General features: G+C 36.9%; 1 protein-coding gene across 20 annotated transcripts in view; it reads right to left on the minus strand.

Moving 5' to 3' along the window:
* The window catches only part of LOC124162902 (MAP kinase-activating death domain protein), a 146,003-nt gene that overhangs the window by 3,966 nt on the left and 115,128 nt on the right, over positions 1 to 26,909 (minus strand). For 12 of the 20 annotated variants that reach the window (XM_046539612.1, XM_046539611.1, XM_046539606.1 and 9 more), the window contains 13 exons: positions 25,735 to 25,893; positions 25,343 to 25,573; positions 24,757 to 24,889; positions 23,706 to 23,800; positions 23,188 to 23,349; positions 19,819 to 19,960; positions 18,918 to 19,047; positions 17,345 to 17,561; positions 15,913 to 16,185; positions 14,143 to 14,325; positions 11,379 to 11,387; positions 9,947 to 10,019; positions 9,777 to 9,823 (listed from right to left, as the gene is read on the minus strand). In XM_046539612.1, coding sequence (XP_046395568.1) covers positions 9,777 to 9,823; positions 9,947 to 10,019; positions 11,379 to 11,387; positions 14,143 to 14,325; positions 15,913 to 16,185; positions 17,345 to 17,561; positions 18,918 to 19,047; positions 19,819 to 19,960; positions 23,188 to 23,349; positions 23,706 to 23,800; positions 24,757 to 24,889; positions 25,343 to 25,573; positions 25,735 to 25,893 — 1,854 coding nt within the window. Of the gene's footprint in view, positions 1 to 6,449; positions 6,606 to 9,776; positions 9,824 to 9,946; positions 10,020 to 11,378; positions 11,388 to 14,142; positions 14,326 to 15,912; positions 16,186 to 17,344; positions 17,562 to 18,917; positions 19,048 to 19,818; positions 19,961 to 23,187; positions 23,350 to 23,705; positions 23,801 to 24,756; positions 24,890 to 25,342; positions 25,574 to 25,734; positions 25,894 to 26,909 lie in introns of all 20 variants that reach the window. The other 8 variants (XM_046539619.1, XM_046539623.1, XM_046539621.1 and 5 more) reach the window with 5 other exon arrangements.

Below are 26,909 nucleotides of genomic sequence, written 5' to 3' on the forward strand. Positions count from 1 at the left end.
CTTAAAGAAAAAAAAAAAGAAAAATCCTTCAACTTGGATGCCTTTCTGCAGTTAGTGATTCATTTAAAGATTATGGATAACATTTTTCTTACTTAACGGTTGGTTAACCATTGGAAAATCTTTTCAATCAATCAAGAGTTTATTTTCCTGCCGTTTATCGCCTCTTCCCAAACTAGAGAAGGTGTCCAAGTAAACTGGAAACATTTCCTTGTCAGCAAGTAAATAAAATAATTCCGATTTATGAAGGGGATTCTAATGGGATTAATAAGCCCGGTGTAGCATAGCATTAAAATGGATTAATTCTGGTGATTTTTTGACTGATTAAATTTTTTATAAAGATCGCTGAAAACCCTGAAGGAGAGTGAAAGATCATGCACGGATGAGCCCCATCCAGAAAATCGGGAGTCTGCTGTACTCCTTAACTGCATGCAGTGAGATTGAGCAATTAGTGAACCATAGAAATTACTGAAAACATGTTTTAAAGTTTTATAAAACTTTAACCTAGTAAGTACATAGGCGCCGACTCCATGGGGCCTGAGGGGGCTCGAGCCCCCTCAATAATTCGTTTGGGGGGGCGGAGCCCCCCCAATAATTCAAGAAATTAATTAAGTTATATTATGCAGTGGCGCCGACTCCATGGGGCCTGAAGGGGCCCGAGCCCCCTCAAAAATTCCTTATGGGTGTGAGGAAATAATGTGTCAGGCTTGTCGATTTTCCCCGGAGTGTTCAGATATCGAGATTCGAGTTATCACTGTTCTAATGTTGATCATATGACTCTTCTAAAATGCTTAAAAAACTTAAAACTCACTACTTATAAAATTTCCCAGGGCAAGATCCCCGGTTAGGGCCCCCCCAATATTTTTTGTGAGTTGGCGCGCCTGAGTACGTAGTACAGTTAAGTGGAAAATAGCTGCTGTAAAATGACATGGCATTTAACCTTGAGTATTTCCAAATAGAAATAAAGCATCAAACCCCATTTTACAGGCAGTGATATTGATTGTAAATATCACAGAAATATAAATAATATAACTAGAATGGAAATGTATCCGTATAAAAACAGGTGGTAAATGAAACCATTTCCACAAGTTTGGTAAACGATTTTGCCATGTAAATTCACATGGTGACCCAATGCAATCCATGAATCAGGGTGTCAAAATTTGCAGTCTGACAATGTCTTCAAAAATTTAAGATGATGGATCCCTTTGAACCTTTCCCTCCTCTAACTGGCTGCAGCCTCAAAATTTCCATTGTGGAAGGTATGATAGTCCGAGGAGATTGGTTAAATATTCAGTTAAGTTCACCAATGCTGCCACCACTTCCAATCCAGTTATTTTGCATTTCTATGATATGGACAACATGGTAACTTAAAGAAATGAATACATTAAGTGCATTCAAATTTTCAAAGAGAAATCATAAGGTAAAAATCACCATAAATAATTAAAATATACACATATCATTCATAAAACATCAAGTACAATTCAAATATCTCCAGCAAAAGGTATAATTTAAAAGTAAATATGTATTCTAAGAAATCTACAGAATAAATTAATTCACTAACTATTTAAACTGCACATCACTTTTAAAATATCAAAGGTACTAATTTGCACATAGTAGAATCTCAAATAACTAGGATTGACTTGAAAAGATAGAGGATTTACAAATGTTGTTAACAAGGTCGAGGGCCATTTAAAGTCTACGATGAGGAAAAAATTTGGCTGAAATCAGTGCTCAATCATCCATAACGTGTAACCAGGAATATAAGGGAGAACTACAGAATAAATTCAGAGTACTGCAGAAAGGTGTGACTGCATACAAAGTCACTTGTTTCTGCAGTGCTTTGAAATTCGTTGTCGCTGACCAGCAACAAAATAGGGTTTTTCACTCCGACAGTGGCTCAGTAAGCACGACCCTCGCCACGTGTGCAACAGAGTGGACTTGTGACGTCAAGATCTTGTTCAGTAAACCCATCCCAAAGTTTGCTCTGAGAAATTGGCTTTGTGGTGTAACTGGCTAACACACCTGACAGGCAATTGGGAGATCCGGGTTCGAATCCCAGCTAAGTCAAATATTTTTTCATGGCAAACTTCATCCTTTGGTGTATTTAAATTCAGAGAGTTTAATTGAATTTAAATATAAAGAAAACCTATCAACATGATTTAAAAACAATAAGTTTCAGCCAGTGCTTCATTTCAGCTGGAATTGCACCTCTCCGGGAAAATTGGGTTACGACAAAAATAATTTCATCGTATTTTCATCATAATGTGGCAAAAAATAATTCCTTGTTGTAACATTTATTACAAGTTTTATAAAATCGGAAGTTTTAGAAAGGAGACTTATACCCTAGTAGCACCAAAAGGATTATATCTAGATTTAATACATATCATAGTATACACTGAATACATATTATATCTGTATAAAATACATGCAAATGTCCTCTACCACGCAGATAATATCTAGATATTATACGTATTATATCTGCTGCCATAATATGGATTTTATATAGATTAAATGCGTATAACTTGTCGTATATCTGTATATTATACATATCTTATACATGTCTGATGATCCCTGGCTATGCCGTAAGGATATTATTTGTATATTTTAAAGATTCTGGTATATATCAAGGACCATGGATCATCAGACATGTATAAAATATGTACATATAATATACAGATTTGCAAATCTGTACACTAATGTAAATGTATTTCGAAATCTTAAAAATTTACAGATATAATCCTTTTGGTGCTACTAGGGTACTTGAAAACCATATGGATTAAACGAGTTGGTGGCATTCCGGTATCTCAAATTTTGGAAATTAACCCATTCGCATCCATCCCCTGGGATTTAACCCTTTGGCTGTGGGAGTTCATGATTTTAGCTAGGAGCCTATGCGGGAGAGAAGCAAGAAATATTTTTCCCTCTAGCCTGGCCGAGTGTCTCACAAGGTGTGAATCCTTTTAATTCAGGGAAAACCCTTCTTTCTTTCTTACCAATTGATAGGCATACTTGGACACTTGACGTAGGCATATTAACACATTCAATGCGGGTCCGATTTTCAAGAACATCGTCAGAAAAGGCCGATAAAATAAGAAAGAAAAATAGGGAGAGATTTTCGTGCCATAACGTCCGTTCAAATACTACTAGTTACAAATGGCGCACACGGGTCGAAAGAAGGAAGCTTTCTGAAGGCCATGCACACGATTGCAAGACTCGAAAGTGGATATTAGTCCTGTACGGAGGCGGAGAAAGGCCCCAGTCCGATCGGCAGAGCACGTCAATTGACGCGCTCCGTATCTTGGCTTGGACGGGACCACGTCAATTGACGTATTCCGCACTGAATGTGTTAACAGCGTGGAGCAGGAAGGAAACAATATGAAATGGGCAGTACCATAGGAAATTCCGGGAGGCACACCATGCCATGAAGGGTGGTCGATGAGAGTTAAGCCGTATTAGCGATCCCTACAGTGAGGGAATGTGCACTTGGACTCTACCCAGGTAGCAAATTAAGTTTTGGAAAACTGTCGAGTAATGGTCAAACGTTGAAAAACATTTTTCCCGCAGTCAGCATACAACACGTTTAACCTTTAGCTGCGGGAGCATCAAAACTTTGCTGCCACTGTGTGCTGTACATGAGCAGCAAAAATATTTTTCCATCGACCATGGGCGTGTCTAGCAGGTAGTGGACCCTCATAATCCCGGACTGCCCACCCTACTCCCTGAAGACAGACCATGAATATAACATGTCATAGGTAATTATGCAGGGACGGAAGACCCACTACCAAAAGTATAAGAAAGAGAGACCATTGCTTTCAAATTAGTTTCCCCGGCTAATGGACAACGGGAAGATAAATAAATTCCTAGGACATTCAAGGATTCATTGTAATTGTTTTCATCGTGAATGCGCCGCGGAGAGCTGGGAGCTCTCTCTCTCGAAGAAGGAATAATCCGGGTAGCGCTCCCCGTGGTGAGGGTGCCGAGTCCTAGAAAGATGAAAGTGCTCTCTGCCATTAGGTTTGGCTGAGTTCAAGCAACTGTGGAAAGGATGGCAATAAAATCGTAAGGAAAGGCTGCCAGTGGTAAGAAAATCTGGTCAAACGTTGAAAAATGTTTTTCCCGCACTCATCATGCAGACCGTTCAAAAACGTTCCCACAGCCTAAGGGTTAAAAACGGTCCCACAGTTTAAGGGTTGAGTCGACTCCATACACCGCTGAGTTTTAAAGAATTCGATCACATTTGTAATGCTGGTTTAAATAAGGCATTATTAACAGAGTATTTGTTCACTGATTTTGACCAAATTTTGAGAGTTAGCTGCTCTAACATTTGGTTGAAGTACAAATGTTTCTAAGGCGATTTACAACGGAAAAAATTTTCTAAATAGCCACCAGATGGCAGCTATTATGTGGCCAAAAACTTACAAAAAAAATAATGAGATAGCAGCGGGATCAACTGATAGATATCAAGGTCGGTAAAGGACCTTGGTAGATCCTTTACGGACCTTGATAGATATCCCTAGGCTTTCTGCATACCGGTACGCTCCTGGTGTTTGTGGCCAGCTTCGTACAAGTACGCTTGTGGATGCCAATGGGTTACGCAATGGTTTCAGCCAAATTTTTTCTTCGTCACAGACTTTAGATGGTACAGGGTCACCCAAAAAAACCTACTGACTACAGAAAAACTAAGCAAAGAAAATCTTAGGCGAGCCACATCCACCCTCTACACCCACAATTTTATCAACCCACACAGCACAAATCTGCATATGTATCTGTAATTCATTTGTATTAGAGAGGTTTTATTTATATACTTCTTAGGTGGCCACCCATTCTAAAGGCACCCGTCATATAAATACCAATCTTCAACAATGCATACAAAAGGGTTTTAGCTAGATTAAAGGTTGTAGGATGGGTGTCTACAGGTTCAAACCCCAGAAAATATTTTGGTGCTAAAGTCTCAAGTGTACCCCCTCCAACAATATTTCTGGCTATGGCCTGAGGTGGTATCAGTGGCATAACAATGAGGGGGATGAGAGGATAGATACCCCCCCAAAGCTTCAGAGAAATAAAAAAAATTAGTTAAAACTACTGTCTAGTTTTGACCAATAAAAATGAAATCTACATGAAGTTAAAGATCATTTATTTTTATGTAAAATGTATTTCCGGGCATATTATTTTTCAAAAATTTCCCCGTACCCAGTGGCGTAACTAGGAATATGCTTTGGGGGTGGGATGAGATGGCCTGGGGTGGCGACTCCCCCTTCCCCCTTTGGGGGTTTCGGGAAAATAAAAAAAATGACATGCCAGGAAATACATTTTCATCATTTTGGCAATAAAAAAATTAACATTAAGCAGATGCAGTTATTATAAGTCAAAACTAGGCAATGGTTTTGAATATTTTTTTTATTTCTCTGAGGCTTTGGGGGGGAAATATCCCCCTTAACCCTTCCCCCCATAGTTACGCCTCTGCCCATACCAGTGCCAAAAAATTCACTTGCATTATTGCAGTTGCCATTGCAAATTACAGTGTGTTACCAAAAATTTCCTGTTGCCTGCGGGAGTCACCTCCCCAAACCCCCCCATCCTGCCCCAAAGCATTACGCCTTCCTAGTTACGCCACTGGGTGGTATTATGCCTGTGATGATGTCTGTGGCCCATCAAGCTCAATCCCAGGTTATGTCAAATCTACTACACGCATAATTAGTAAAAAAAAATAAATTACAGCATACTCCCGATTATCCGGGCTAATGATAGGGAGAGACGGCAACAAATAATCAGGAAACATAGATAACCCAAACTTTCACTTTCATGTGTTGTAATGTTCATGATTTACGTAAAACAAACAATATATTATAATTTATGCTCTTATTCTGTCACTTTTTAGTGCTTCCCGGACTCATTGAGAGCTTTCTTTGCCAGTTCACGATCATTTTAGTGGCGATAACATGGTTGTACTCATGTTTCTACCGCTCTATATTAGACCTGGTGTCGGAAACCATGCATCCTTGGCTGCATGATCAGAATTGGATACATAAAACTGGTTTGCACGAATGCTTCAAAACCATTGTTTGACATCGGAAACTACACTGTCGGGCACCGGGATGCAACTGTTGTGGGATGTGCATCCGTGATCACGGAGCGTGGTCGCGCACTGCGAGGCTTGGAAAAGAGGAACGCGGAGCTCCCGTGAATGCAGCTCGCGCACGATCGCTTCCGTTTTACGAAGGGGATTCCAATGAAAATAATAAGCCCGGAGTATCCTAGCATTAATACAGTAATTCCTGTGATTTGCGTCCGCTTTTCTTTTTTTTAATAAAGATCGCGGAAAACATTGAACGAGAGTGAAAATCAAGCATGGATAATTTAAAACACGGATATGCCACAGCCGGATAATCTGGAGTCTGCTGTAATACATAAAGTACGTAAGAATAAATTAAAACAAAACAAATAAAGCTTACAACATTCACAAAGTGTGCCGACTTCATGCAAATGGAATCACATCAGTTTGGGGAGGTGCATGGAGAAAGGCCTTGAGGGTGACGCTGAGGAGACTCCAGTTGCTTGGCAAGTACCAAAGAGATAACACGATGCATGGAAAGACTGATTTCGTTGGCCTATAACACATAAGAAGGGGATATATCCAAATTTGCAGAGGGGTGAAAATTAAATGGACCAAAAAGAAGCATCTACAAAGGAAATGAGGATTAAATCTCACTTGCTCACAAATTCACAGTACATAATGAGTACAAAGCTCGAACACAAATGTAAAATTAAAGTTACCAGTTGACCTCCCAGATTTACATAATATGGAATAACCTACGCATACATATATAATTTACTAAATAAGATGAATCTAAATGCTCCACATCATGAAATCATGATAGAAGGTTTTAAAGTGCACACATACAGTAAAAATATTGCAAACCCAAATTTTAGCATGTGATACGTTGCAGTATGTATCCAAAATAATATATGAAAAGAGTTTGATTCAAGAATGTTAATATAAATATGTATTAGAACTTTAAATAATTAATAAAATGCAAAATCATCAGGGGAATATTGCATTTAAAAACAATGAAAAATTATAATTTTAGACCAAATAAGAATTGATTTTCAATCCAATTTACCCACATGCAAAAAAAAAAGAAATTATGATACATTTTAGACCAGTGGAACTCATTTGACTGGTCACAAAAAAGTCATGAAAATACATACAGAAGAAGGGTGTTGTTCAATCAGAATCAAAATTGCTATTAATCAATAGAATTTGGTTTATGGACGGAAAATGTAAGTTACACAAAATAATAATCTTCCTCATTCACCTATTCTCTCTTAAGTTTAATCAAGAAAAATTGGAAAGTTGCTGCCCTCCCTCCGTGAGTTGGTGATGTCATTAGAGTTCTGGTACATTAGCTCATTCAGGAAATGCCCGTGGTTGACAGAACGAATCACAAACAAGAGTGCATAAAAGCAATGAACCGCAGGAAGCCAACTTGCTGTCTGAGGGGCGGCCGCTTGGGATTAACTGTTGCGAGGGACATGAACTGTTATGTCGGCAACAGCCGACTCACCATCTGGAGGGATGACTGGCACCCACAATAAGCGCGATTAATTAACACCGCAAATCCCTCAGTAAGCTCAACTCAATTAGAGCCTCAGAGTCAACCACATCGGTTTGCCTGTGTCACTGTTACCCAGCACAGACTGACGGCCAACCGGTAAAACCAAGTAGTATCCCCTCATGATCGGCTCACCTGTGTCACCGCCAGTTGCGGCTGGTGGTAATTTATCTAGGGTGTGCATTAGAGCAGATACAGGATGATTTAATTATATTATGTCAATACTAATCCATGAGCATCATATTTCGTATTATAGAATACATAGCAAGCAAAACATATCACTAGTACATTCTACCCTTAAATTTGCACGAACAGAAATAATATTAGCATGAATGAAAATAATTATTCTAAACACACCTTCACAAGTGACGGTAAGTGAAACTCATTCTCCTTTCCTTACACCCTATGAGGAAGTAGTGTAGCAAACGGCCATACAGATGACTCTGTAGACGGACTAGGATCCTGGGCGCAGGTAGTGCAGGTGGCGACTACACCACTACACTATCTGCGAGTCACTCACCAAAAATATGCGCGTGCGCACTCGCATCGTTTTAAGTCTGCTCCCATCACCCATTTGAACTTTTCATACCCCCCCGCTTACTTCGTCCCGCCAGAGCACCCTCAAGCGATAGCATAGACCGAAAATGCGCCCGGTGCAATGCCATGGGATCGCACACTTGTAGAGCGGTGAATTCGAAAAGGAGATAGCTGTAGCGTTCGGAGCTTCATGTTTCTTGCATATGGAGACAGGATTTTTATCCTTCTCGTTGCAAAGGAATAGTTTTCTTTTATAATTCATTCATCTTTGGGTGTGCACTTGCTAACATGCGTATACGCACGCGCCGCCACTGGTCACCGCTATTAAATCAATCTAAAATAAGACCCATAGATTTCTGCTCATTGAAACCTACTATTTACCATGCGACACTTGAAAACTAGGCGACAGATCAATAAATGGACTTATGCAACTCTATTTTCCAAACTTTACCACAATTGACAATTTAAAAAGAAATTGTGAACATCACACCACTATTCCCCACAACCATATCAATGAACACGAATGACTAAATTTTCAAGACTAGCCTAGTATTTGTCTTTCTGTTTCATCACTTCATAAAAAAATTGATTTGATAAAATTATTCATCAGCTTATTTCCACTTACTCCTCAAGGTGGATTAATGCATGTATTTAGAGGCCTAACCGTAGTAACCCCAATTTTGTGTTCACGGTTCAGTATCTTCCGATTTTTCACACCTATCTTGGTTCCTGTCAATTATGACCTGTTACATTCCTTCCCAACATTTAAATTTTTTGCCTTTTTCTTTAGAGTCCCTAGAAAATGAAACTAAAGAGTTTTACCCCTGTACCTACAATCTTCTGATAAACAGCATAGTTTATAGTTCAAATGGATTAAGGTCATGGGCAATTACTTTTTTCGAATAAACATTCCTAAGTAGTTCATCACCTACTCAAGAACTGTGAGGACAGCACACTCCACATTCTCCATGAATAATAGAGAATCTAAAATTTATGCATTATTCTTTGAAGTATCTCATCAATCAACATGAATTTTAATGTATCAACATAAGAACTGGAAAAGAAGGGATCTGTAAAGGGAAACTGATGATGATGATGAGTGCCCATGAGAAAAAGTAAGTATCAATGAAAAAAAAAAAACAAAGCATGGCACTATGTAACAAGAGTGTACGGCATGCCCAAATATTTACTACAGGGACAAAATCTACAAATAAAAGAATAATGAATTTTAGTATAACAACATTAGAAACACCAGAATAGAGAAATCACAAACTATTCTTCCTTACATGCAATGTGTTACACACATAGAAATTATACAAACACTTGTATGTACTGAATTATTGACCAACTATTCTGTTCAATATAATTTATTCATAGCATGCCAAGTCATATCCTATTGTTGCACTCAAAATTTAAGAACCATCTGTAGTAAGATGAAGAGAAAAAGTAAAATATGTTATGACAAACCAATTTTTCGTTTGCACATAGTAATAGGTAACTCTGGGCAATATACCCATCAGGTGTAGCAAAAGGGATAAAAGAAATCATAAAAAGTAATCTTTTATCATGAATTAAAATTAAATTCTAACTACCATCAACATCGGTACAAGAAAGTCATCCTATAATTACCATTGCTGATTTATATTTTCTCTGAATCACCTGTCTTGTCTTTGGATCTGAAAAAGAAATGATAGTGTGTTAATATTTGACACTTAAAAAGGACATAATATTTAATACGTTAACATAATTAAGTATGATTGCATAGCTTATATTTTTGGCTTGTATGATGAAATACTTACTGTATTCTTCTAGAACAAATATCCCTCCTTTCTGTGTGAAACATTTTCGGATGTGATCCAGCCTCACAAAAAACTGAAAAATCAAGTGACCAAATGTGAGTACCTTGGCAGCATACAACAGCTAAATAGGATTCTACCTTAAGGAGAGTTTTGCTTTTAATCCTTTGAGACCAATTTATGTTTCCACAAGAGATTCATCCACATCCAGAGGAAAAAAAAATTGCCTGGTCAGCTTGAAAAACTGATCTCACTCAACAGGATGCCAGTAAAAATAAATTTTTTATTTTGTCAGAATACAGATGGCACCATACAATTGTAATTTATTAAGTCTTAAAAAACGAACATTTAAGTGTGTTTGATACAATCCATACACATTTCATTAAATGTCCAATCAAGTAGATTCAAGACATTAAGCACTTTTACTTTGGAGCAAACAATACTGCATGCATATTATATTAATGTAAGTATATGCAGTGCCTACGAACAATGTCATGCAGAGGAAGTTCTTTATTGCATCTTACAGTGGAAGGTATTGAATTGTATTAATCTCTGAGACTTTCAGTATTTTGTAAAGGGCTGAAACCTCAAGCAGTCACAACAGAAATGATGAATAATTGGATGATGAAAATAAGTATGATCAGATATTATTACTTATCTCCTCAGATGGATGCTTTACTCCATATATCAATTTTTAGCACCATGAAAGCTGCTAAATCAACACAGGGGGCTAGATACTAGTATTATTCTCATCCTAAAAGGCACCTCTGTAATTCCCATGGACTATGTAAAAACAAGGTTGTCAGTTGGTCTAAGCATCACTACTGAAATAAAAACATTACTTAGCCGCAAATTCCTGGAGAGCAATTCCTTCCTCTGTAAACAACAGGTTAAATTTATCACATACTCGAGCATGCCAACACCTAGCCATCCTAGATTGCAATCGGTCCATGCATCTTAAAGTTACATCAACATGCAAGAATACCTCATAGAATTTTTTACAGAATGGTGAGGCAGTTTTTTTGCGTGTATGATAGAGAGAGAGAGGCAGTAGATGCACATCCATTAGAGCTATTGCGAGTTACAAATTACCATAAGCATTTTAAGCAATTATAAGCTCAGCTGGGACCTATAACACATTCAAAAAAGCAGGACTTAAATACAGCATAGGTAACTTTAGAGATGGTCAATCACCTGGGGTTGTAAAAACTATAAGAGCATATCCAGGACCACAACAGTGCCATGCTGTTCAGTAAGTCTTTTTGGCAGTTCTTGAGAGTGAACTTATTAGATAATAGTTTGACACATTATTACTTCTAAATAAAAAATGTGTTATATATATATATAGAAATATATAGATAGTTATATACCACCAACTCTAAATACTGATAACTACTTAGCAGGAAGCAGTGTAATGATGATGTTTGTAATATACCTCAAAGTCCTTTTATTTGGATGCATGGAGGAGAAGAAGGGAAAAAAATATTATATTACCCACCGCATTAGGGATCCGTCTTCAAAGTATTGTCAAGGACCATCTCAAAAGTTCCTAAGCTTGTTCCACCAAAAGACAAAAAAGAGAGAACAACTCTACAAAAAATAAACCGATAAGAAATAGAACAAGGAGGATGTAAAAAGACAATGAGGATTGAAAGAATCAGCCTTGAGAGATTACAACCAGCTGAAGAAAAAAAACAGATATCAATCAAGATATCCATGCAGAAAGAGTTAGTACATTGAAAAGTTAAAGAAATAAATAAAAGATGAAGAATTTGGTTGATTAATAAAATTATTAAGTTAGTAAAACTGTTGAACTACTGTCTTTTTTTACTTTTCATGTTTGGGAGATCCATTACTTTTTTTATATCTTCACTGTTGCCCCCAAATTACACGGCAACACATTTCTTTTAGACTCTTTTAACTCTTGATATATATGTTAATATATCCACAGATATTTCTTTCATATCAATGAGAAATAAACAAAAGTGGGTTTTTTTTTGGATGTACCAAAAATGTAGCGAGCAGCAGGAAAGTTTTGAGAGGTCCTTGCATTATACACACACACATACATCCAGAGCATGTCATCGCACAGTGTAGTAGTCAGAAAAAGAGAAGCTTTTTGTAGTGCATACAGTAAACATATGAAAACAAACTATGTACCATTACATTTTAGTCTTGTCAGGCCAGTTGACATAATTCTTCCAGCATCCAATGATGGTAATCTGTCATTGCACTTCCCTTACAATCCATGTTAATACTATATTTTTTATGAGGTCCGTCATAACACGCTTACATTTAAAAAAACTGATTGATGATATATATTTGGTAACTAATCCCTCAAAGAAAGATCGTTAAAATCCACCATAGCATTACAACGTCAGAAAATTTTTTATGAAAAATAAATGTAGATTATAAATTGATTATGTTGCAGAATTCTGAATACAAATGTCAGAAAAGCATCCCATTACTATGCTGATTGAAAGTTTCCACATGATATGAATATGCTAACCTCTAACTTTACATAAAAAAAACATTTTAAAGACAAATAGCAATGCATTAGCATTCTAATAAATATAAATATTTATTTAACCCTTTCACTGCAATACTTCACAAAATCAATCTGTAGGTTTTTACGCTCCACTGCAATGGTTTACATTAGTTCGTGTATCTGAAAAACCTTTTCTTTAGCAGTGTGGATGAACTAGGGAGAAAAAAAATTGATTACCCACCACAGCCAACATAAATTCATACATCAGATAAATATTTTCCTCAGCTGCAATACTTGCCTTGGGACTAAAAAAAATTCAATGGCATATTGGGAATATCTTAATTTATATGGCATAATTGCATTTCATCAATACTTTGAATTAACCAGATATGCAGTGACAGGGTTAAATAAGAATGAAATTTTAGTAAAAGCATCAGAAATGTGAAATATACAAAATGGCTAAAATTCGATCCTTGCTCTGACAGGGAAAAAATTTTATATGAATAGGCAAAATTGCAAAGCATCAAAAAAAAATGCAGCAGGTCCTCTTCCACAGTTTTCACATCCAAGTAATTATCTGACTTACACAACAATGCCGTTTTTATTATGTCTTTCTACAACTCAGTTGGGTATAGATAAATGAAGACTGAATTTTGAATTTGGTTGGGGGGCTTTGGGACCTTCATCCTCTACCAAAATTATTTCACTTGTGGTGACTGCTGCCGTATGACCTCCAACTAGCCCAAGGTCACCGATCCTCTGACTTTCTCTCAACAATTAAAAGCAGCAGACTGAGATTAGGCACTCAGATCTGAATCTCTGTATCACAAAATTGGATAGTATAAACTACTTCCACCAGTGGGATAGCCAGGAATTTCATTCATGGGGGGTTCTAAAACCAGGGGTGAAAGTTTTTGAAAACAGGGTACTAAGTAATGGTATTTAAACTAATTCTAACACTTTTAATGATCGAAGAAACTTCATTTGTTAAAGAAATATCTTTTAAATTCATGATTTTTCAATATTTCGTTTTCTTTCATGAAGGAAAATAATTGTGCTTTTATATTTCGTGTGTTTTTATTGATGTCGGCAATTGTATAAATATATTCTGATGTAGATCAATCCCTATTTACAAATTTGGCATATTTAAAGGTAAAAAAGTATCCACAAAAATTGGTAAAAATGAATTGAGATGAATGCAATGTGTGGATTATGTATAGGTTTTGTGCCCAATTCCAAGACAAAAGTACATATCTAGCCCTGACTAAAGGTATTATTTATAGTTTCTCTATTCTAGGTAAATAAATTATAAAAAAAGAAGTACCTACCACAGATAAGATGAAGAAAGTTTTCATCAAAACTAATAATTTCGTCCTCAAGAATCACAAAGAAAAATTAGTAACTAAAAAATTGTTGGATATATCACTTGATACTCATACTTTCATCCCATAAAAAAATGCCGATAAAACATTCAATATTTGAAAAAGAATATCGTTGCACATAAATTTTCTGACAGATGACGGATGATGCTAGATAAAATTTTCACTGAAGGTTCATAATGCAAGGAAGCTGAATGGATTGAAGCAACAATTAAATGGCTAGTCGTAAAAATAATGAAATGTACTTATGATTTAATGGAGACCATATCACTGCATTATAAGTTGTGATGCCACACTGATAGCAACGGTATCAGTCTTTAGTGCTCTCCTACCTTGCTGTTTGCGAACAAGAGGCCAACTCCTTCCATGCAGACTTGCAGTAAGCCACCTTCACCAGTCCTCATATCCTGCACTGGAAATTCACCCCCGAGCTCCACCCCTGCTGCCAAAGCTCCACTTCCCCTTGCGACTGCCCTTTCCATTGCATCTTTAATGCAGTAGTAAAGGTCCTTGCACTGCAAGAGAGAGACATTAATTATCCATGATTAAAGAAAGTGATTGAATAATTTGAATTCAACAGCTCACCCAAATATCCCATGGTTCAATATTCAGCATGCAAAGAGTATACATATGAGGGTTGCACCAAAAGTAAGGTTCCCAATGAGCAGGGAAGATGCTAGACTAAATCCCACAACTGTGCCATGCACAGTGGTTCCCCTATGCTCGAGTCTGCCCATCCATGGTTCACTATGTCGGTCATTATTGGCTTCGCAACTGTCATCATTGGAAGTGTTGATGCCTGTTACCAAAAAATTCAAGTATCGAGAAGTAATTCGATTTCTCAATACAAGGACATTACCGCCCATCAAGATTCATCAGCATCTGACTGAACTTTATGGTGAAGAGTGCATGTCTGTTCAGCACATCCGCAAATGGTGCAGTGCTGTTGCTGAGGGTCGCACGGAAGTTCACGATGAATCACAGAGTAGAAGACCGCTGGTTTCCGATGCGATTGTCCAGAAGATCAACGGAGAGCTGCTCAAAGATTGGAGGGTCACTGTCCGTGAACTTTGACCGCACAATTGAAAGAACTTTAACAGAAACATTGGGTTATCACAAGATGTGTGCTCGCTGGGTCCCCCAGATGCTGACTGACGGACACAAGGAGCAACGCCTAGACTGTGTTTGCAAATTTCTTCAACAATGTGAGGGGGGAGGTAACAAGGAGAAGTTGTTGGAGTCTATCGTCATGGGAGATGAAACGTGGGTGTTCCATTACACCGCCGAAACAAAACATTAGGTGGCATATGCTTCAAGAGCAATGATGAAGTCCGAGCAGAGGTCACATGCTTCCTTGATGGGTTGGCAGGAGACTTCTTCAACTTAGGGAAACAAAAGTTGGAGCAACTTCTTCAAAAGAGTGTCGAAAGAAATGGAAACTACGTTGAAAAATAGGTAAAAGTGTAAGCTTTTCAATGATGTGAAAATTAATATAAATTAACAAAGTTTTCTATTTGTAAAAAATATGGGAACCTTACTTTTGGTATAACCCTCGTATAAATATTAGCATTGATCCAGTGCATTTACATTTGTTGAGGGCTTAGTTTTGGCCGCAGCAATTCGAAACAGAGTTCTGGCCCCTCTCAGGGAAAATGGAATCATGCCAAAAAAAATTCATCATTTTTTTATACTCAATAAAACATGATTCCTCATTGTAACTTACACTGCAAATTTAAAAAAATGACCACTAATACCATTAGAAATTCGTTTCAGGCTCCAATTTCATCTAAAGGATTTCATTACCTCAAACTACATAAATATATTCATGGTTAAATAAAAACAGAGTACTATTCCACAACCTTATATTTTTGCAGTCTACTAGTTTCAACGTTTACAACGTCATTATCAAGACTAAGCTTTAGTTAGTCTTGATAATGACGTTGTAAACGTTGAAACTAGTAGACAGCAAAAATATAAGGTTGTGGAATAGTACTCTGTTTTTACTTAACCATGAATATCTCATCGTTCCACCAAGTAACGCCTAAATCTGTTGATTTTATACATAAATATATTTCCTACTATTACGAAAATATCAACATTACCTTCTTGGTGTAGTACTTGTGAAGTTGGGTTTGGCCTCCACTTCTCCTCCATAGACATAAAACTTTATTTTTGGGACCATATGTCATATTGACAAGGCGTTCAAACCACCAGCGCTCTACAATTGTGCCTGTAACAGATCGTAGCACCAAACCATCCTCTCTAACTTCCATAAATAATAATGCTCCAGAAGAATCGGTTCCACAATGAACGGTAAAGCTCTGACGATGAACTTGCCTTGAGCCCAGAGGTTTTAGGTCAATATCATTGCCGTTCTGAAAAGTATGAAACAACAATGTTAACTCTAACAAAAAGCTGTACTATTTACCTGTGTTATTTATGTACCATGATTGTCTTTTTGTTAATAAAATTTTGGTACAAAGTTTTTTTACGATGGTCTGGTTGTAGACAAGGTTAAACATCAAATTTGGAGTCTTGCTGCAGTTGAGCACCCTGAATCTGACAATATTGGAACTTGGGTGATGCCGAATGGGATTTGGGAATTTGCCTGTTTTCTGGTGTTTCGGTAGTAACCACTTTAATTAGCTAGTCTCCTATGTTTTTACAAGGAAATTCAATAAGTTTAAAGAAAATGACATGAAACTAAGATTAAACATTTTTCAGTTAGCAAATAATTTTGGATAAATAAGAAAGTAGTAATTGTTTCTAAATTCACCATGTCATATTCAACCATTAGATAGTATCGCAAAATGGTAGAGTGAAAATCATTCGGCGATACATTCAAACATAATTTTATTAGTCAAAAAATAAATTAAATAGCACATTTTTAATATGCTAAAAGTCCCTTGCAAGCCATGTACACTGTGTTTGATATAATTCAATGAGCTGCCTACTATGTACATCATCAACTCTTTCAATGCTCGCCACCAGACAAGTGAAGGTTCGACTGATGGGGGAAGATTCTTACTGGTGGAAAAAAGTTTCTTTGCACAAGCTACAACAAAGCAAACAGAATCTCCTAATTCTTACAGCTCTATATTCTGCAGCCCACCTCTACAACATGACTCTTGCATCTCGGCAGCGAGGTATCATGGAATTGTTTTTAGAAGAGATCTTCGCGGTACTGTACTTTCTTGCAATCCTACAATCATTTTTCAAAATAAGTAATAAAGGACATAGTAAAAAATTCAAGGGAGCATTTTTGTCAAGAGTGGGGAATAGGTTTAGTAGGTGAAGACGAATGCAATTATTCAGCAAAAAATTATGCTTCCTTTGAAACATGTCTTGGAAAAATTGCTGGGTTATGGGAGTTCCCAGATTAGGGAATTCTGGATTCAGGGTGCTAAACTGTACTTATATTACAATTGTAGGATATACATTTCTTGAGGGAAGGCATAAGCAAAGATAAGATTATGCACAATCACTCTCCTTTTTCTCCAAAAATAACACTTTATCAATTTAAAGCGATCTTACCAAATTGTTTATTTGATCAAGCAGTTCATTTACTTCTTGACTGTAAACTAATCCAATATGACTTTTTCCTAGCAGACGCCTCACTTTCTTTTTTATCTCTTGCTTGGAGACATTCATCATTACAAGGATGGCAACTAAGTTATAGAGCATGGTTGACAGCAAGCGATCTTCTTCATGCTCCAAACGTTTCCGCTCAGTTTCACTGAGAGAGTTATACCTACAAATAAAAATTGACACTCATTAATAAATCATTTAAGGGAGTTCCAACTGGCTCTTTGAAAATAAAAATAAGGACACACATAAACAAGGTGTAGGAAAAGAACTAGACATAAATGATATCAGGCTTGAGGACAATAAAACAGGGAATTAGTAACTAAAATATAAAAATATTACTTTTTGAAAAATAAATCAAGTTTAAGTACCAAATGAATTGAATAACTCATAGAAAAAAATCATACCACACTTAAATTATAGAGTTAAGAAGAAAATAACAGTTTCCATAGTATTGCCTGCACATCAGAGAGCTTGGAATACAACAAGGAAGGTAAAAATCAAACATGACTAAGCCTCCGCATCACACTTAAACTCTCCATGTAAAACCATATTTCTCATTCTCATATTTTAATAGGAAGCACAACTGAGGATGAAAAAACACATGTAATTCATGGATCCATCAGTAAGTGCACACAGGAAGAGCACATTGCCCTTGATATAAGCAGAGTGAATTAATAGTAATAAACGCAAAAGACTATTTAAAATACGTGCTTAATTTAAATAATGCTTACTGAATACATAAACTTCATGGGGAGAGGGGTTGAAAATCTAAAACGACATTATTTTAGTAAGAGTACCAATTAATTGTGCTGAGTAAGAACCCTTTGGCCCATAAATGTTATCAAATCTGCAATCAGTAAGCCACAAAGTGACTAAATGGAGTGGAAGGATAGAGGACCCATCTTTTCACACCATTTTCATTCCTTCACCTCCTCGCAAAATTTCACATCTACAGTTCTAGGAGAGGTCTGAAAGTGTCCATACCATCAGTGAGTGAGTCAATCATGCTTGTTATATATGGCTTATGGCTTAAGTTATAGGCATAGAGTACAATCCCATAAGTAGTTCACAGCAGCCGCTGCATGTGCGATTCACGTCTTCAATTGACAGGAGCAATTAGTGTATCTCACTTCAACACAACCCACAGAATACCTCCCTACACAGAACCTTTTTGAGGCGAAGCCATCATTTTTCTAGTCCTGTTGAATTTGTCACATTAACACATTGTAGGAGAAAAAAGAAATGGCAGATGCCACATTTGATACAGATCTGCCCATGTGTTAAATACTGCCATAGCAAACAGTTTTATCCTGCCGAAGGAAAGAAACTGATCAGCTGGGACTGAAAGAAGCATAATGCAGCTCCTCTTTGGCTTTTCCTTTACACGAAATAGGTTTACCATTGGGTCTAGAGGGAATCAAAATTTTGTCTGCCATGGAGAATCTTCTGTGGCAAGTTTCTGGTGCGCTAGGAGGGAAAGATTCTCACATCAAAATTGAAGTTGCACAAAGTAGCTCACCTTTCCATCATTTCACCAGGTCCTTGGTCCATTCCAACCATATCCCTCTCTTGAGACACCGCATCTAAAAATGCATCCTCCCAGAACTGCATTTGATCCCAAAGGGTGGATCTTTCTTTGCCAATTAAACCTTTAAATAGAAACATAGTAACTTTACCACATTAAAAGATTAGACAGATTTAATTTTTAACATCACAACAAAAATGCAAAGGAAGCAATATTCATAATCAATGTGCATACATGAAAAAGTGGATATTTGTACATCCTAGATCAATAGATTCCTGCACCAAAAACTCACTGATTACCAGCACATAAAAGTTTTTCTTCAAGGAGAAGATTTTCACACATTTTAATTCGTTATAATTGTCCCTCAGGGGCCCCGAAGTACCACAAGGTCAATGAGCTAAGCATTGGTTTCAGGGCACCAAATTAATACTTTGCTTTATTAATGTTCTTTCACTCAATATAGAGAGCAGGATTTCTTATCAGATGGCTTAAAAATTAATTTTATAGCCTTCTCAGTCGATTGTTTCATGCCTCATATTAGCTGAAAATTATATTTAGAGCCCAAAAAACGCTTCCGCTCCGCTTCAACGGGAGGGAAAATTTGCTGAATGAGTGAGGTTGGGGAGACTGATACATGATACGGAGTCCATATCTCAGGAATACTACAGTATCAGCTAAAAATATGTATTAATCCCTTAGTATTCATGTGAGATATAGTCACATAACTACTCACATTTGACCATATTGAACCAAAATTTTCACTTTAACAGCAATAATTGTCACATGATTGGAAATAAATCTGGGTTTTAGTAACAAAAAACCGAAACTATTTAAAGCATTTTATAGTGTTTTTCCACAAGATTCTGTGGTCCGATAAAGATATTTCTCTTCTTACCTTCAAATAAATATGTCCGCCCAGTATCTGGACTAGGTGTTGTAGAAGTATTGATCATATTTCCACCATGATATCGGAATCCTGTGCTAAGTGATGATTTACTTGACCAAACACTAGGGGTTCTCTTTGCCTGTCGTGGAAACTGTCAAAAAAGAAAAACAACTTCATTCCAGATAACATTTCAACGGTACTATTGCACTACATAATTGATCTAAACTGGCACTAAAAAAAGGCTACATCGGAATGCGCAAGCAACAATGAAAGCTTTAAACACTACACGGATTTGATGAGGGTAAGAATTTCAATGGGCAGAGAACATGAAAACTGATAGTGATTTTAATGATGAATTTAATTGATTCTATAATGTATTAGCATTATAAATACATACACCCAACCTTTCCATCAATATCTCATTCCAGTAAAATTACCTATAACTTGAAATCCGAGCAGAGAAACAGAGAAATCCCCCACATATCCTAAGCGATTCAACCCAGAGGACAGTATGGTTAGGTAGAGGTAGAACTGATCCTAGACTAAGTAACAGGCATGTGAATATATGTGGCAAAAACTTGCTCCTCCAACCTAACTTGATTACCTATTCAACCTGTCATTAGACTTCTTTCCCCAGACAATTACAATGACTTTCCCTTTGCACAGGGACTCATAATCTAGAAACTTGACCATCCTCCAGGTTAGTGAAAGAAAAAATTTTCAATTGAGAACTCAGATGAAGCTAACTGAATAAAAAAATAATAACTTTCAATAGAGAAATAATAATGAAAAGAAATTATTGAGTTAACTGTCTTTCAAACAAATGCATTTCAATAGGTGTACACCATATGCAATTAAATATCTTCATTATTTTCACAGCCATAATTAAAAACATACATCTTTCATAGAGGGGGAAGCATGGAATCTTGAACAAAGAGTTCTAGGTTCAAATATGGATGAGACCTGCTAACAAAAAATTTTGGTTGAACTCACCAATCCAGAAAAAGGACTTGGCATGGAACAACCTTAAATGTGTGAAATTCACATGCCTCAGGCTAATTTCGAAGTGTTCTCAACCATCGCCTATCCAAAGCAACCTCATCAGGAAGTGGTAATGACTGATATTTTTTTCCCTAGCTTTGTCTCACTCAGGGGTGGATTTGGGGTGGGGGGCATCGCAAGAGTCGTGACCCTCCTTCCAAATTTTATCAAATATTTTTAATTTTTATCAGTTTAATAGTTTTTTATCCTTCTAAAGGGAGAGTACATGCAAATGCATGGCTACAAGTCCCAAATGTGGGAGAAGTTTGAGTTGTATTTATCATGGGGTGTAGCTGTACTACTATTAAAAGCCTACCGTAAAAATGCCCCTCTCTCCCAGGGGGTATTCGATACTCCCCAGACCCAGTTCATGACCTCTCCACAAATTTGATGCTGAATCCACCCTTGGTTCCACTGCCATATAAAAGGCATGGTCCCAGAGCATTCATAAATGTTCACTGCTTGGTCTTAATCAGGACACCATACATATTTTAAATGTTAACAGAATTAAAAATTCTGTTAACTGGTCAAGAACACTATTAGTTTATGGCGAACATGATACCTCCTATGAATCACTTAATTGCTCTATCAAAACAATGATGGGCCATGCGAGGACAATATCTTGAGGGCAAGTGCCAAAGATCAGGTCAGTAGGAAATGACAACACACAAAGGAAAAGAAGGAAACAGATATGTTTTGATGCTTTCCCAGTGAATAACGTGGATAAACTCTTCTCAGGATTCCCACCCGGTTAATTTATCCATAACGGCCATTAAAAGATGCTTAGAAACACAAATGTAGGGCTCGCAAGGTTCACACCAAAGAGATGGGGGAGTAATTGAATAGCCAAGAGACTTCACCCTTAGTTTTCAAATTGGTTTTAATGAAGTAACACGCCATGAGACTTCCACTTCCCTCTATCAGTAATAATCTTACACCAGCAGGCCAGTCACAAAGGTATTTCAAAGGGATAATTAGACATACAAATGATGCTGGCGAATATTTTTACATGAATTTTAATGATGCGCAAAACTTTCAAATTTTAAAGAATACTATACTTTCTCATTTGGATGATGAGATAAATGTTTGGGAACTTAGCAGAGAAGAGTAAAGCATCAATATGAAGGATCTAAGGTTTTCCCGGCGAATAGACTGGAGGAGGAGTTCTCGGGTTTCCAGCCGGATCCAAGGGTTTTTCTGCACCAACGTTTCGAAGGCTAAGTCTGCCATCGTCTTCACCCTTCGCCATAGATTTCACCCTGAAGACAATGGCAGACTTAGCCTTCAAAACGTCGGTGCAGAAAAACCCTTGGACCCGGATGGAAACCCGAGAACTCTTCCTCCAAAGCATCAATACTTTTAAATTAAGGCTGAATTTAAAAAAAGAATATTTACATTTAAGGAAAAATGGCACTCTGTGGAGGCATATGGGTCAACACAAAAGGTAAGTACATAGTAAGGGTTATGCAAGCAAAAATTAAGGCTAATATCAATGTGCAGTCAATTAAAGGGAGAAAACAAACAAAAATAAAAATATGCACTATCACCATAATAATATTCAAAGCTAGAAAACTAGTGTGGGTTTTTATAGCATAATGAATTGAATTATATAAAAGGACTTACCACCAAAACATGCATGTTAAGAACAAACATTGCAGGAAACAGTTGAACATGCGACATGAAAATAAACACACAGCATTAAGGTAAAAATACACACATAAACTTAAGATATATTTAACAGATTCAATCAAAAAATGCTGAATTTTAATACAATTCAAAACATTTATAACACAAAAAAGTCAGGGTGATCTCATCAAAATGCACAATTGGCAATGAGGCAATATTTTGAGTTAATGTTCAATTAGACAACATAAAATTATGATACATTTACAAATTTCAAGTTTAAGCTTTGGTTCAAACATATAGTGATAAGAGGGATGCAATTCCTTGCTAGTGATTATAAAAGCTAAACATTTGAAGAAAATTGCCAGCCTTGATAATTTCATCCAATATGTTATAAAAAGTTTTTCTCGCCTTTGCAATTAAAAAAAATAATTTTGATGTACTTATATCCTTCAGAAGGACTTATGAAAAATGAGGAAATATTAATAGCTCTCAATCTACATTCAAGTTTAATCACATTAGAGAAGCATTGAATGGCTCAGCTGATAGAGAATTTCACTCAACAAAATCATAGAGAAATTTCTATTGACTTTATCCAAAAAAGCCCACAGCATAAGAACAATACTTTTTTGATTTTTCACTTTGATGATAGGTAAAAAAAATTCTCCATCATCCTGCCATTGAGTGAAGCTATAAGACAATTTATAAACTCACATTCCCTTGCTCGATCTCACTGTCGGAGACTGTACTTCGAAAGGACAGCTGACCAACCCTGTGTCGTTGGAAAGCGGGGTTCGTGATGATGCTTCCTGTGTCGGAAGCATTGCCTGAGGGTACACCCTCTGAGCCCTGCAAAGTGTTGTCTGAAACCCCTCCCTTAAAAACAGCCCAAAATTACAAATGAATGACAGAATTTCATGTTTTTTTACAGGCTGAACAAAAAAAAAAAAGAAAGCAGCTGGCAAAGATTACAAACACTTTTCCAACAAACAGCTGTGCAGTCATGCACATAATTTAGCAGGAAGATAATCACTGCAGAGATGTCTTCTTCGTAAATCTAAATAAGAACATTTAATCACTTGCACCAACTTTACTCTATGGAGGAATCCCGCCCATTAATCCAAAGTTTTGAGTGAAAAGAACATATTGTACACAGCTACTCATGCTCAACAAATCAGTAAATATGCACAATCATGAATACAAATTTATAGAAAAGAGATAATGCTCCTTACCTCAGACTCTATTGATGTGAGTTTTGATAGAAACATCTGTCTCTTCTGATTGAGCAGATCTCTTAGCATATCAGCCGCACTCGGATCTTCTTCAGCTGATGAAAGGAATAAAGTAATAAGCAAACAAATACTTAAAATGTTTTTGCAGCAGGCAAAGAGCAATACAAAAATACTTTATTTAACGGTTAACGAATCCGAATCCTTAATTTAACGGTATCCGAATATTAATTTTGCAGAACATCAGTCAGTCAATCGTTCTGTATCCATTTTTTTATTCTCTCTCAAGATTTGAGCAATAGATACGACTTTTGGAGTGTATAGAGTGGATTCTCTAGGTCATCATTTTTTGATAATAGTTCTGGATTGTAACAGTTCACATAGTAGGGAAAATGCAAAAAAGATTGTTTTTTTTTACTTATTGAAAAAGGGAAGGTTACATCCTGTAATGCACACCACACGCATATAGTATCAACATGTACGCTGCCTACATTACAGGATACTCAGCAATTGTTGCGATACAATTTGATCATATGGAGCACGATGAATTCTGTGCAGAAACACTACACAAGTACACTATAAAAAGCAAAATAAAGCGGAGCAACCAATCAGAAACTGCTACAAGCCTGATTTGATGCTTTTAACGTGGTTCTCTATCATTTTGTTATGGTTATAGTTCTGGGATTCCAGCAGTTGAAGGGGAACAGAAAAATGCAAAAAAGTCATATTTTACAGAAGGAAAGACAGGATATTAATGAACCAATGAATGGGATATTAGAGTAAGACACACTCCTAGCACACCAGTTGGAGTCTGCCTCTGAAAAAGGCAGCAGGTCTGCTAGTATGTACCGCATCATTTGCTCTAGCTATTAAAGTTAATTAAGTTAGAGATTATATACTGCAAAATTTCATTCTCCTCGTGAGTCAGAGGGTTTTAATATAATTTTCACGGGTAATGTTAATATTTAAAAATCCTGCAGGCAAAATCTATTCAACATAATACATGCAACAGTCATAATCACATACTGATATACATTAATTTCTCCATCTTTACCTTGTCCACCTCCCTGTGATGATTTTCTTGACACTGATTCCTGATAAAATTCCACGTGAGCTTGGGGCAGAGGAGAACCTCTTGGACTCTGAGGTGACTTTAGATTCTCTTTGCTCCCAAATGGACTTGAGGCCTACAAATAGGCAAAAGATATCACTGCTTTATCTAGTATAAAATTATACCATAAATATTAAAATAGTTCTTGGAGTGTAGGTCAATGTAAGCTATGCAATAAAAGTTTTAGCCAACGTTTCTGTTTATTTTTAACCATCCTCAAGGCTTAACTTTGTACATATTTATTGATATTATGTACAATAATAAGTATATATGTATCATAATATCAATAAATATGTACAAAGTTAAGCCCTGAGGATGGTTTAATATATACAGAAACATTGGCTAAACCTTTTATTGCATAGCTTACATTGACCAACACTCCAAGAACTATTTTAATATGTATTAAACGAGGTCAAGATAAGAAAAAAAATAATTATACCATAAATAATAAAAGAGGATGGCATGCTGGAGAAATATTTCAGTATGCATCCAAATCTGCCCTCACAAAACAGTTGAAGAAAGTTCTCACCTGAGAGAGCAAGGCAGTACTCCCACCACTTCCCCCGGCAGAAGATGGATCTAGCCCACCCTGCGGCTGGTCTGCCAAATCTTTGCTCCAGTAATGCGTGTGAGCAATTTCAAGGACTTGGAACACGGATGCCATCCCTCCAAGACCAAAGTTGGTGTAAGTAACCTCTAGCCCATGAACTACAGCAATCAAGGCTTTTAGCATTCCCTTCCACACAGCCCGGCTGACACACTGAAATGAAAATACCCGATAAGATTGATTACTTTTGAAAACATACATGCATCCCATTTCCTATGAAATTACACATGTAAGATAACTCCTCTATTGTGCAATGTGAATTGGTACAGCAAAAACACTGAATTGCCTTTAAAAGATTAAGCACAAGCACTTACCACATCATCAATGTGGTCATCTGGACTGATTTTCTTATCCAAAGTACGGTTAAGTTTACTGACGACAAAGTTTCTGTAGCTCTCATCTTCCATCAATTTCTTGAGTCTATTCAATTTCAACCACCCAATACCTTCACCATCTAAAACTTGAGTAATGATCTGAAATAACAGAATACCAAATTGGATTAGCATTTAATGAAAAAATCTGGATTGATCAATTTCAAGTCACCAACGCACAGTTCAGTTAATTACTTAGATGATAGTGTAAATGACACAAAAAAATACCAAACATCAATTTCACTACTTGAGAGTAAAGTGAAGAGATGTAAAGAGGAACATGGTATGACTCATCTAGCATGGCATGTAGCATCTAGTTCAGGAGCCACGATTTAGAATGACATGGAAACATACCAACAGATGGCACAGGCTGAGCACATCAAGTGTCTCAGTGGGCCATACCTTTTCGAACATTTGATTAGGTTTGAAGGTTAATCAAATAATACATTAAAATTTACAACAAGAGGTTAAAACAGTAAAAAATAAATAGAATTAATTTATGGGAAAGCACTAAAAGCTGAGTTTTGGGGGGACGAGGGGGAGCCAGCGGTGGCCAATCTAGGATGGAGATAGGGAGGAGGGGGATGAAGGAGAAGGCGATCTCCCAGCAGTAGTGGGGGTCCGAACTAAATTACCATTCTATCTAGTGCTAATTAGGTACCCTAAAGGGGGGCCCCTCCCTGGATCTGCCAGAGGATTGTAACATACCAAAAGCACGTCAAATAGGCCGTAGGTTTAGAGCTAATTTGTATTTCAATTCATTAAAGTAGTAAATACATATAACTATACAGTGAGTCCTCTTTTAACGTCACTTACCGTTCCTGAAAAGTGTGACGATAAACGAAATGACGTTAATCAAAACATAATACCTATCCCATAAAAACAATGTAAAAAGTGAATATCAGCTCCTAGACCTCACAATTCCTACGCAAAAAAATTTTAGCGTATCATGTCTGGGGCATTTTTTAAGATGGGAATGCCAAACTATAGTATAAATACGAGTTCCTGTCTTCATTGACGACAATAGCAGCAGTGACGTAAATCCTTCTCCATTATTGTATCTTCCCGGATTTGCTTTTCAACTTTGCTATGGTGGTCGCCCGGGCGAGCGTCACCTG

This window comes from Ischnura elegans, chromosome 7, assembly GCF_921293095.1.
Source record: "Ischnura elegans chromosome 7, ioIscEleg1.1, whole genome shotgun sequence".
In the NCBI taxonomy this organism is placed as follows: Eukaryota; Metazoa; Arthropoda; class Insecta; order Odonata; family Coenagrionidae; genus Ischnura; species Ischnura elegans.